The sequence below is a fragment of the Microcaecilia unicolor genome, chromosome 1 (assembly GCF_901765095.1).
Source record: "Microcaecilia unicolor chromosome 1, aMicUni1.1, whole genome shotgun sequence".
Lineage (NCBI taxonomy): Eukaryota > Metazoa > Chordata > Amphibia > Gymnophiona > Siphonopidae > Microcaecilia > Microcaecilia unicolor.
In genome coordinates, this window is record NC_044031.1 from 531,535,940 (window position 1) to 531,549,617 (window position 13,678).

Below are 13,678 nucleotides of genomic sequence, written 5' to 3' on the forward strand. Positions count from 1 at the left end.
ATGTGGGTGCATTTTTTGGCGTGCGCTGGACCATTTTTTATCACATCTGGGAAAAGGGCAAATTTTTCATGGGCCTGGGATAATATTAAAACTAACGCATGCCTATTTACGGCCTGGGCCCTTACCACCACCCATTGACCTAGCAGTTACAGCTCATGTGCTACCCACGCGGTAACCATGTAGTGTGCACCAACGTGGGTGTACTGCCGGTTACTGCCAGGAACGGCTTTTGCAGCAGAAATTGCCTAGAAGGTACCTATTCATAGAAAACAAGTAGGAGACGTAACATTCTATGCAGCCTTGGCTAAATCTTAGTGCATTACCTATGATTACATAACTTCCCTCCCTCCTCTCATAAAACTCCCCAACTTGGAAAATATGAAAGTCTAATATCCCTCATTGCCCTGGCTCCAGGCAAGGTTGAGTTAGCTGCAGTTCAAAAGTTACAGGGGTGAACATACACAGAAATCGAAACTGCTAGATGTTGGGCATTATTACAATGTGATAAGCCTTGGTCTTGAATCAAACCTGAAAGCCTACTTCTGTAATTTTTAGAATGTCTTTCTGTACTGTTGGCTAGTCTTTGCAGGATCTTATCACATGAATTTTCAGAGTGATGGTTTCCTGGTAAGACCCAATGGAGATGAAAGAAATAAGGCCCTGTCCTAAAAGAAAGGAGTAAGAGACACCTGACTAAAACCTAAAAGGTGAATGAAATAATGGCAGAGTATTTCTACTTGGTTATTTCAACTGCTGCTTAAAGCAAGATTACTAGAAAAAAGTTAATATTTTTTGTGTATGAAAACATTGTCTGCAATTGAATACACTAAAATCTTGTTAAATATTTGCACAAAGAGCTGTTTTAATATACTGTACATGTGGGATAGCACATTGTAGTGGTGGTGCCTGGGGTCATCACTAAAGAAATAAAAAGCTTGTTTAATGTGTTTATTTTATCTTAGGTCGATCGCACAGAAAAGATTAAGAATTGCCTGAATCCTAAATTTTGCAAGAAGTTCCTGATTGATTATTATTTTGAGGTGGTGCAAAAGCTAAAATTTGGAATTTATGACATAGACAACAAAACTATTGATCTGGGAGATGATGATTTCTTGGGTGAATTCGAAATTACTTTGGGGCAAGTAAGTAGCTGGGTTTTTATTGTTTTTGTTTTGTTTTTTTGCTTCATGGATAACACCTTATTAATTGCACAAATATGAGAAATGTCAGAGTTGAAGCCTCACTGAACTGAAGGAAATAATGTGAACAAGAGAATATGAATTTGTAGGTGCCACCAGCAAGATTCTGTACTTTATTCTCATAAAGGTGCCCTCTAGCTACATCCATCCACACCTTCCACCAGCATATTGCCTTTCCCTTTTTCTGTGCCTTGGATTCCCTGTACCAGTTGACTCTTGACTTCAGCTAAATTTTCCTGTCTCTTGGTTCTGGGTTGGTTATGTATGCGCCTGCCTTCTGATGTTAAAGAGAAAGATAGGACTTGTGATCTTTATTTGCAACCAAATTTTATCTAACTTGCAATACTTTAACATTACTCAGGCTTAGCATGTCTCAACAAAAGATCTGCTGTGCTTACTTGACCAATAAGAGTGCACCCTCTTTGCACATAGTGAACACTCTTTAAGGAGAGTGTGTGTGTACTTGTAACAACATTCGTTCTAGAAGAACAACAAAAAACTTGGGGGCCCTTTTACCCAAGCGGTGGTAAGCCCGACTCAGGCTTAACACTCGCCATTCTGGAATAACCGCCGGCCCCAACATGGACGCCGGTGGTAGTTCCACCCCCAGCGTGCGGCACTTCTGACACTAGCAGACATATTTAAAAAATATTTCTGCAGGGGGCTATCGCCAGGTTAGCGTGGGAGCCCTTACCGCCACCTCAATGGGTGGCGGTAAGTGGTCCCCCCGCATGGCCATGTGTAAGAGCAATCTTAACACGTGGCCATGGGTTTTTGTAGCCTTTTTTACCCATTGTGGTAAAAAGGGCCACAGTGCGCAGGGCTATTTTTACCGCAGCTTATAAAAGGACCCCTTGGAAAACAATCAACACTGGCATTTTCTAGCTGCCCATTCCTATTGGAGAGTTGTTGATTGCTTTTGGGCAAGCTAATAAACTTAGGGGGGTCCTTTTACTTAACTGCATTAAGTGGTAATTTGTGCCTAATGCAGCTTAAAATGATGTACTGTGGGATTCGCTCATGCATCTTATGATAACTGCCAAATCTGTATATGCTAACCACACATTAAAGAATATTTTTATTTCAGGGTGGAGACTGGGCGTTCCTGCATTAATCAGTGCAGCTACATTACCCAGTACTAACTGGTTACTGTAGGGATACTGCGTGAGCCCCGATCACCTACAAAATGGGTGGCGATAAGTGCTTACGTGGTAACCTTTTTTAATGGATGTGCACTAGTGGCAACTTTAATATGACCATTAATGCAAAAAATACAAAAAGGCTTTTTTATGGTTGCAGTAAAAAGTGACTTAGTGTACAGGGAAAACCCGAGTAAGGGCACACTAAGGCCACTTTTTACTGCAGCTTAGTAAAAGGACCCCTTAAAATCTATAACACCTTCACTTCCTTTGGTTTAAAAGCAGCAGTTTATTTAGAGAAGAGTTTATTTAGCCTTTAACATTAGTTGTTTTGCTTGATAGATCGTTTCCAGCAAGATGATAACAAGGCCTTTAGTGCTGAAGAATGGCAAACCAGCTGGAAAAGGAGCCATTACGGTAAAAAAAAAAAAAAAGTAGAATTTATGACAATTGTATTGTTAATTCCATCTGGAATGTGTTTGTCACTGGAATAATGTCCCTGTGCTTAACATCAGTACTTTCAATTAGAGAAAAACTAATAAAAGTACATTTTTGTACAGAATTTCATTTAGTTAGGTCATGTGAGTAAAATGTCCCCAGGATGTGCTCTCTCATCAGAATCAAATGTTTTCTGAATTACAGCTAATGACCTAATTTAAAAGCAAAGAAATTAGTTTTATCTTAGTATAACTTAAAATGGAACTGATAGCATGCATAAAATGTCTGGCTTTGCTTTCTAAACTGAGTGGTGCTATCTTTCTTACAGATTTGGCTTTTTTTTTTTAAATTTCATTTTTTAACATTTCCTATCACCATCAATTCCTTAGATTGTTGCAGAAGAAGTGAAGGATAACAGAGTGCTTCTCTTTGAGGTAGCAGCCAGAAAATTGGACAATAAGGTATTTATTTCATTGCCAGATTTATGTTCTGGAAATTTCTAGACTAGAAATCTTGTATTCTATTTTGTTTGAATGCACTTAGGCCCCGATGCTCAAAACTCCAGTGCTGTTCTGAATAGAGCTGTAAAAATACTGCTGGAACAGCACAGAAGAACAGCGCCCTGATGCTCAATACTAATGAGATGCAAATATAGGCGCACTCATAGTGTTGAGCTTTAGGGAGTTCGGCGGGAGGATTGTACTGGCGCATACGCAGAAGAGTTCCATGGTAATCTTGGCTCCTGTGTGCATGCGCCTTGTAAAACCCGAACTTGAAGCAAGGCCTAAATATAAGCATTTAAAATTTTTTTTTTAGCTTAGATGCTTATATTTAGATGCAGGAAACAGACACCAATCACCAATATGTGCTTTCATTTGGCATTATATATATATATATATATATATATATATATATATATATATATATACTTATTATTATTAAGGGTGCTTTAAATTTAGATGCAGGAAACAGGTGCCAGTGCTTAAGGGCTTACACAGGCTTCCTTCTGCTTCCAAAAGCAATCAAAACTGGCAGATTTTACAGAAGGAATCATGAGAGAATCATGGGAAATCTTCTCTTAACATCTTAACGCCTGCTCTGACCTGGCATTATTTTTTGCATGGTAAGGCAGTTTTGTTTTGGGCACTCTTTTCTGAACATTGGGGAGGAATACAAAATGGCCTCATTAAGATGAGCTTGACTACATTTGCATGCTATCTGCTTGTTGCCTGTGCTAGACCCCTCTGACCATTCTGCATAGGTAAATGTGGGTGCTAATGGCCTCTAGCGCCCATGTTTACTTTTGAGTATTGGGGCCTTAGATTGTAGTAAAATGGGGAGGAGGGGAGGTGTTGATCAACAGTTTCCTCCTGTTCCTTTTGGACTTCCACCCAATCAGAACCTATCTTTTTTGGAGCCATGGTGTCGTGAGCTTTCATGCGCAGTTACCTGAGGGGAGTAAATTAATCTGCCCAGCTGTTGTAATAACTATTCTTTGGCCAGAAGCTACAGGCAGAAGTACCCTCAAGAGTGCAGTAAATGTGCATTAGTGGCCAATAGGTGTCACCATTGTACAGGGGCTGGGATTATTTCGTCTCACCGCCCTTCATCCCCTCTTTAGGGATTGTGAACTCTGCCTCCAAAGCATCCTCAATTCCAACCAGCCCAAAGTAGGGGTGTGTTTGTTTGGTTTTTGGTAATTAAAGTGTACTGATGTACCATAATCGGTGAAAAACAAGTTTGACGCAGCTGTGCAGTTGCACTGGAAAAGGCCAAATCCATGCATTGCCTTGACCCACCTTTCTAATCCACATAATGTTCCAGAGAAAGATAGAAAATTGGAGGCTTGGGAACCAACCAAACGCTGAACAGGAAGAAACAGGCATGATCAGCAATGCTGCCAGGAGGTGCATAGACAGAAGATGCAATAAACAAGGAATTTAGTTCAAATGAGTCAAAATTCCATGTGTCTGAATGTCAAAGTACATTTTATTTTAATATGCAAAGTAATAATACTACCCCAGTATTAAAAGAAAGTTAACGATATTTTAAATTAAGCCCCCCTCCAGAAAAATACTTTGAACAAAAAAACTGCCATATCAGATCTCTTTGATCTATCTACAGCTCAGGGTGGTTCTTAAGGCACATAGCTTAAGGACTTATTTAGCTTTTGAAATGCAGTATATCACTTGCTAGTACCTTATTTTGTGGCCAATTTAAAAAGGGATCATTTGCCATTAATATTAAAATGTAACAATTTCTTTTGGAAGCAGGATAACAAGGGGGGGAGGGAGGGGGATGCTCTGTTTTACAGTTTGTTATGTATAGTGCTGGTTTTTTAATGCGATTAATGTGTTAATATTTAACTTGCAATAATTTTAACGCAATGAATTACATCATGCTGCTCTCTCCTACCGCTGCCCCCTCCCTCCCTGGTGCCCCTGCAGCTTGTTCTCTCCTACCCGCCACTGTACACCAGCAGCTTTTTCTATGCTGCCACCCCGCTCTCTGGCATCTCATACCGCCCACCCGCCATCCTCCGAACTTACCTTGTACACACTGGCATTAAGCACACGCTGCTGCACTCCTTTCTGTAACCGGAGCCCGTCCTCTCTAGCATCCCGCCTTCTCTGATGAAACTTCCTGTTTCCTGCTGCAGGAGTCATACACTAGAGAGGGAGGGCTCCGGTTACAGAGAGGAGCGGAGCAGCGTGTGGTTAATGCCACCATGTGTACAAGGCAGGTTTGGAGGGCCAAATGCTATGGGGGTGAGGGGTGGAATGAGATGCCAGAGAAGCGCAGTGGCAGCAGAGAAAAGGCTACTGGTGGGCAGGTGTGCGGCGGACAAGAGAGAACAAGCTGCAGGAGCATCGGGGAGGGAGGGGGACAGCGGTAGGAGAGAATATATGCTGGAGGGAGGAGGAGTCTGAGAGAATCACGGGGTGGTAGGAAAGAAAAGAAAAGGCTGTTGGGGGGGGGAGGGGTTAGGAGAGAATGCAGGCCAGCTGGAGAGAAAAAGTTGCAGGAGCTCTTGGGGGAGGGGAAATGAGATTGTGCCAGTGGAGAGGAAGGGAAGGAATGAGATGAGATGCTGCCTAAAGAGAGGAAGGGAAGAAAAGAGACGAGAGATGGTGCCCATAGAGAGGAAGAGAAGAGAGATGGATGAGGTGGTGCCTATGTAGATGAAAGGAAAGAGAAAAGAGAGGAGATGGTGCCCACAGAAGGGAGGGGAGGACAGACAGAAGGAGAGAGGAGATGGTGCCCATGGATGAAGGGGAAGGGAAGGGATGGAAACAAGACAGATATAAGGAGGAAGAAAAATGGCAGAAAGTTGAAAGTGAAAGATGTTACAGGGGAAGAAGAGAGGAGGAGAGAGGAGGCCCTGAAAATAGAGTTCAGAGCACAACCAGAGGAACAGAACCAGAGACAGGGAATAAGATGATTAGAAAAATAAAATCACTGGACAACAAAGGTAAGAAAAATGATTTTATTTTCAGTTTAGTAACTGAAGTACAACATGTCAGTTTTGAGAATTTACTTCTGCAGTCTGTATTTTGCACGATACAGGTGAAAATGTGAGGGGGATAGTTTATGCGATCAACCACGCGATTAAAATTTTTGATCACGGTTGGCGCCTTTGGTTGGTGGGCAGCCCTAGATCTGTAATATCCATACTGAGCTAATTGCCTTTTCTAATATGCAGGATCTCTTTGGAAAGTCAGACCCATACTTGGAATTTCACAAGCAGATTCCAAATGGAAGCTGGCAGATGGTTCATAGAACAGAGGTAAGGAGTGAAGTGTGTGTGTGTTTTGTTACCGTTTCTGAACAATGCAATCAGGGTCCCAACTAGGGATTTGTCCAGTGAGAGTTCAGCCAGTGTTCTCTGTTTAAAAACATCTGCATTCAGTTATGGACTTGGGAATGTCGCAAATTTATATAAGTAAAAATTAAAATAATTGTTACAATTTTATCCTACTTGCCCAAATGATGGGCAAGGCAGCGTACTGCATGTTCAAATGCTGGTACTATAAATCCCTTCTCAAAAGAACTTACAATATAAGGGGCCCTTTTACTATGGTATTGTAAAAGGGGCCTTGCGCTAGCGGCGGCGGCTGTTTTTGCCACGCACCGAGGCCTTTTTTACTGCAGCGGGTAAAAATCTTGAAAAAAGAAATAGCCATGCAGTAAAATTGCACTTAACCATGCAGCCGTTTGGGGGGGAGCAGTGCTGCCTGATTACCGGCAGATAACCCCCCTGCGCTAATATTTTTCTGGAATTTCCAGTAGTTTCAGAAATGCCATGTGCTGGGGCGGAACTACCGGCAGATGCCGCGTTATGCCTTTGGTAGTTACGATTTTCCACACGACAAACCTGTTACTGCGGAGCAACCTGTTAGTAAAAGGGCCCCTAAGTGTCTTACTGAGATGGTGGGAGATAAAGAGGGGCATTTTCGATAGAACGTCTAAATCAGAATTTAGACATTTTACCTTGAGCCCCATAGTGACTTGCTCAAGGTGAGGGAAGAGGGATTTGGACGGTGTTCTCAGCTCATAATTGAGCTCTATACTTAGGCTTGCCCATGTTTAGGGGTTAAGCATTTGAAACATATTTGAAGATGAGTGACATCACAGTGTCACATGGGAGTGGGTCGTACAAACAGCATTGAAAATGATGTGGGCAATGGAAGGTTCCTTCTTCTTCTTCTTTTAATGTTGGAAGCCTTTTAACGCCCAGTGTACCAAACTAGTAATATAAGGAAATCAGCAGCCGTGCCATGGTTCCGTTAAAGATAATACAGATGAGAGGACTTCATTGATCACAGTGGTAGCCTAAACCACTATCTAATGGGTCCTAAAAATAGTGCAGACATCTAACAGCATGGTGAATAAGATCCAACAGATGCTGAAGAAGAGACTAAGATCAGCACAGCCCACGGCATTGGGAGCACATGCGGCCTCCCCAGCAAGTATGGTGTTGGGACTTGAGAGCAAAGCGTTGTTTGGTGCATGAACGTGACGGGGCTCTGAGTCAAGGGAACATATTCAAATGCTTTGCAGAGCTGAAAATGGATCTCATAGCAATAAAAGAGTGAAAATGAAAATATGCCCTGACGCTGCCCACCTTCACAATTTTGGATTGCTCTTATACAGGAAGGCCCTGGCAAGGTATGCACTGCTGTTCATCTCCTCAGCTTAATAGAGAAAGCATCCTCCAGAGTGCATGGAAGATTGGGGGTATCTGTGCCACCATATGCAGATTTTTCAAGATGTTTAAGCTCTCACCCTGGCTAAATGGTGGGCGTTTAAGCCCTTCGAAATCCTGAACAAAGATCACATCAAATTAAAGGGTAATGAGATTTGATATATTGCTTTTCTATGGTACAGTTAAAGCGGTTTATATTTTATTATATGCAGCTACTTTCCTCTGTCCCTAGTGGGCTCACAATCTAGGCTTTTGTACCTGGGGCAATGGAGGGTTAGGTGATTTACCCAGAGTCACAAGAAGCTGCAGTGGGAATCAAACCCAGTTCCTCAGGTTGTCAGCCCACTTCATTAACCAATTAGGCTACTCCTCCTCCATTAGGCTATTGGCCTAGTGGTTAGGGTGGTGGACTTTGGTCCTGGGGAACTGAGTTCGATTCCCACTTCAGGCACAGGCAGCTCCTTGTGACTCTGGGCAAGTCACTTAACCCTCCATTGCCCCATGTAAGCCGCATTGAGCCTGCCATGAGTGGGAAAGCGTGGGGTACAAATGTAACAAAAAAAAAAAGACAGATGCAGGTGAGAGAAATAGTGGATACCTGGAGAGTGTTGAGGCTAGCTGTACTGGTGTGGAATGAGAATTATGTGATACCACTTCACAAAATGATGGCAAGGCTCAGCATCACAGGAAGAAGAGGTTGCATAGAAACATGGACCAAAAGAAATGACTGATTTTCCTTTGGTGTCCTGGAATTTGAGAGATGACTTTGATAATAAATGGACTTAAATTTGTGAGTTATGGTTGAAGAAATAATCTTCACGTGGATGACGTGAAGGAAAATGTTGCAAGATCCTCGCCAGCGGAGCACGGATGTTGGTTGGGCCCAGCACCATAACCTTGAGATGAAGTAAGAAGAGAGAGCCGATTGTCTCGGGGGTGGGGGGGGGGGGGGCAATTATTGGAGAATCTTGATTTATTTATTTATTTATTGCATTTGTATCTCACATTTTCCCACCTCTTTGCAGGCTCAATGTGGCTTACAATACATGAATGGTGGAAATATATTAGAAAATAAACATTTAGTGTTACAGAAGGATCTTGGTCAACATGATAATGATAAAACATGATAGTAGTGTTACAAGCAGATATTGTAAGATAGTCGTCCTGAATATATGTGAGGAGTTGTGTGTATTCACATTGGTTGGTCTTTGTGGTATTCCTTGTTAGAGAGATGGGTCTTCAGTAGTTTGCGGAAGCTCGTTAGTTCGTGGATCATTTTTATGTTGCGTGGCAATGCGTTCCATAACTGTGTGCTCAAGTAGGTAAAGTTTAGATTTAGATTTAAAGCCAAATTTTCCGGTGTTTTGGGTCCTGAAACAGGGATATTGGTGATTATTAGAGAGTATACGGTATGTGTGAATAGCATGTTGATTTATCATATAATTTATCCTAATATATTCATGGAATTTACAAGCAAAATGTTTGAATTTGTAGATAAGGGGATAGGTAAGATGACATTTGTTTGACGTGAGAATATAAAAGCTTTTGACTTGTCCAGATTGAATTTGAGTTTATGGGTTTGAAGCGAAGTTGCAATAGTGGTAAGTTTTTCATTGATAAATGATACGTTTTGTGGGCTGGTGAAGTTAAGAGCAATTATAATTTGAATATTATCTGCAAATACGTAGGGACAGAGCTCCAAAATTTGAATCAGGTTGACCAGTGTTGCAAGAAAGATGTTGAGTAATATTGGAACTAGGATTGACCCTTGTGGGACCTCGCAGATTAGAGAATAAGAGAGAGCGAGGAATTTGTGCCAGAGGACTGTGTTTTTTCCTGTTAAACAGGAACTGAACCGTATATAGGCTGCCCCTCTGATACCTATTTCTTGAAGTCAACAAGATCGAATGCCGCTGCTAGATCCAGGGTATATGAATTACAGTTTTGTTTTGGGTTTGCCTGAAGGATTAATACCCAGTAGGGTAGTTTCCATATTATGTTCTGAATTTTCCTTGATTTGGGTGGGTGTTCGGTCTATAAAAATTGATAGTTCTTCAGCTATCTGTTAGTTCAGTTATTTCTGTTTGTTTAGAAATTAATAGTAAATTGTTAGGTAATAAGGAGAGGGTGGGGCCTGGACTTCTTTACGGGGATGATCTAGATTTAATTGCTTTTATAGAATCCTGTCAGTGGTGTTGTTTTGTTTTCGATGTAGGTAATTTTCCGGGGGGTTGGGTTGGGGGGTTTTTTCTTTGATTTTTTTTTTTTTTGCTGCAGCTTGACATTTAGATTTAGTTCTTTCATATTTCTCAGTGTAAAAATGATTATCTTTAATGCTTGTTTTTCTTTTTTTTATAATTATGTTTCTTATTTTAAATTGTTTCTTGGAAAAAAAAGGTGGGGGAGATTTGTTGAAATAATGGATAAGCAACAGTGGACAAGATATAACATATTCAATAACTTAAGAAATTTAAATGATTTTGCTTATATAAAATAAGGAAAAATTAGAAAAATTTAAGCACACTGAAAAATAACACAGATTGATGAAGGTAAAAGGTAATACACGTACTTCCATCTTTTCAAAGCCTAAGGCTTAAGTGGAAGCTCACCTCTGAAGATCCATTAAAAAAAAAAAAAAGAACATATATATTGTGATTAGTTTGTTAAACAACAGTAGTTTTGTTAGAATATCCTATATAATAATTTGTACCTCCCATCGTTCCATGGCTGGCTGGCTGGCTGGGTTCATAACATCTCCTGACGTCAGCCAGCCTCCAGCGTTCCATTCCCACTCACTGTCCCGCCCTTGCGTCAAGACGTAATGACGTCAGAGGGAGGGGAGGGCAGAGCAGAGGAGAATCGATGGGATGGGAGGAGAGGAGAGAATCGCAGCACACGGATGGGAGGGCAGGGAAGAGGAGAATCGCTGGACATGGAGGGGAAGGAAGAATCACTGGACATGGAGGCAGGGGCAGGGGGGAGAGAAAAAATTGATTACAAGACAGCCTTCCAAGGGCCCGTTTCATTGTTGAGGAAACGGGCTTGGTTCCACTAGTTTCCATATAATTTCATTGCGTGTACCCTGGTCTTTGTACTTTTTTGGAAGAGTGAAAAATTGATTCACTGTTACCTGTTCTACACCACTCAGGATTTTGTAGACTTCAATCATATCCTCCTTCAGTCGTCTTTCGAAGCTGAAGAGCCCTAACCTCTTTAGCCTTTCCTCATATGAGAGGAGTTACATCCCCTTTATCATTTTCATTGCTCTTCTTTAAACCTTTGGGTTTTTTCGTGAACTCTAACAACTTAGATATTTTATTTAGGGGAAAAATATTTCTTAAAGTTTATGGCAGTGTTTGGATCATCTGTGCTTAAAACATTAAAAAATATTAACAAAAGTATATCTCACAATTTTATGTCTGGGGGGGTGGGGGTGGGGGGAGCTTTAGAGGCAGGGAGAGGCAGCCGCTTGTTAAAAAAAAAAAAAAGGAACTAAGGGGGAGCATAAGCCTCTGTTGCTGGGCATTTTATACGGGCAAGACAGCTCCCGGTCTCCACTGCTGCAGCTGACCTCTACTTGTTTTGTATAATTACACTGACTGTTGTTATATTAGTGAGTAATTGTGAGCCTTTGGAAATACAAGATGATATTAGTGGCTCTGACCTCCAGCCAAATCAGCTGCAGATGCTTAGTATATATGAGAAAGCACTGGGTTTTAAATTACACATAAGTAAGACTGGCTTTCGACGTTAATATTGACTTGCAGCTGATCCAGCAGGTGAAAACGGTTCGCCATTAAGTGGACAGAGGAACAGATTAAATACTTGGGGCTTTGTTAGAAGAGATGGGAAGCTAATTATGTTAAGCTTTTACCAACTTTGGGTAAGACCTGGGTACTGCACCAATTATATGTGTCATGGTTTGGCATGTGCTCCCAAGGCCTCTATGCTTTCCAAACATTGCTGGTCCTTATTCCAAAGAGAGCCCTGGTATTAGGTTCTACAGTTTATATGGCATCACAAATGACCTAGATTGGTGAGGGAGATGTTATTTCAAAGCAGAAAAAGTGGGGGATGGCCAGTTAAGACCAGCTGTGGAATGGAAAGTAGCAGCCAAGGGGAAAGCCCGAATACAAGTGGAGCAGGTGGTGGGCAGGGTCCAATTTGATACACCTGATTTTTACCGGATTATATTACACCAGTTTTTTAAGTGAAGATATATATATATATATATATATATATGTGTGTGTGTGTGTGTATATATATATATATATATATATATATATATATATATATATATATATATATATAGCATTCACTACTGATTTTTCTGTGGTTACTTTTTTTCAGTATTAAAATACATGCCAAGGTTTGAAGAGTTGAAGTCATTGCGTTTAGCTATGCAGTAGAATAGTTAGGTAAAATAGCCAGTGCCAAGTCTGCTTTTACTGTGCTCTATCACTCAGTTTTAGCTGATCTTCCTGGATCTGATTAGGGGAAGATAGCTCTTGAAAATTAGGAAAATAATCACTTTTTAGTTGACCCTTTGTTCTCTTCTTTTTTTAGGTAATCAAAAACAACTTAAACCCAGTATGGAGGCCATTTAAAATACCTCTTCGTTCTCTCTGCGATGGTGATTTGGAGAAAACAGTTAAGGTAAAAAGTTGGAATGATGCATATGTTACAGGTGTTGGTTAAATAGGTATCTGGAGGCACAGCCTTAGTCAGTTCTGCTCCACTTAGAGCTCTGTTATTAAATAGCCTTAAGTGCCTGGTGGCTGTGACAGTTTTCAAGCAAACGGAACTGATAGGGGCAGTCAGCTGTCCTTGAGATTGTGGTGTCCTTCTTTTCATAGTGCCAGTGTTCAGTGATTAGTACCTACAAACCTAGGAATTCTGTTGATAAATTTTTCTCCTAGGGTGATTAGCAGATATAAATAGGCAAAAGCCAAAAAACAAAACAAGGAGGATAAAATAATGGGAAGCAAAAATCAGCATGGTGAAACAAAAAAACATGTAAATTTATAAAAAATGAAAAATACACATAAGAGAGAGAATATGTATTATACAGGAACATATATGTGTGTACCTGATTTACTTAACCCACAAATAAACATGTTCCAACCCACATGTTCCCTCCAACTGGTTGGAATTCTGAAGTTCAGGGCAAACTGAATCTATGTAGCAACTCAGATGTATAAATCCCTACAGCATTTCAGAGGAACAGGGAAGTGCAGCAGAAAACGGATACATTTTTGAGCTCAAACAACTTTTAAAAAACAAATTACAAAAAAGGGGTAAACAGTCAAAAAATAAAAAGATGTTAAGCCTCAAAAATGAAAATGAAAAGACAGTCAACTTGAAGCATCAGCCAGAGCTCTAGTTTATAAACCCAAACTTGAAAGGCGATGAGACTTGATATACTGCCTTTCTGTGGTTGCAAAGTGGTTTGCATATTATATACAGTCATTTATTTTGTACCTGGAGCAATGGAGGCTTAAGTGACTTGCCCAAAGGCACAAGGATCTGCAGTGGGAATCAAACCCAGCTCCCCAGGGTCTCAGGCCGCTGTACTACTCTACTCTCAGGAACGTGCCAGAAAGTGACCAGTGCTATTTGAAATAAGAAGAAACTTATCATAATGAGCCTTTTTCAGTAGTTCAGCCCATCAGGGCTCTTAACCCACAGCAGTTGCT

At 40.9% G+C, this 13,678-nt stretch overlaps 1 protein-coding gene across 4 annotated transcripts in view; it reads left to right on the forward strand.

Annotated features, from left to right (window-relative positions):
- The window catches only part of CPNE3 (copine 3), a 144,878-nt gene that overhangs the window by 44,607 nt on the left and 86,593 nt on the right, over window positions 1–13,678 (forward strand). For all 4 annotated transcript variants that reach the window (XM_030216255.1, XM_030216273.1, XM_030216246.1 and 1 more), the window contains exons 3-7: window positions 963–1,142; window positions 2,681–2,755; window positions 3,166–3,237; window positions 6,480–6,563; window positions 12,549–12,638. In XM_030216255.1, coding sequence (XP_030072115.1) covers window positions 963–1,142; window positions 2,681–2,755; window positions 3,166–3,237; window positions 6,480–6,563; window positions 12,549–12,638 — 501 coding nt within the window. The remainder of the gene's footprint in view (window positions 1–962; window positions 1,143–2,680; window positions 2,756–3,165; window positions 3,238–6,479; window positions 6,564–12,548; window positions 12,639–13,678) is intronic.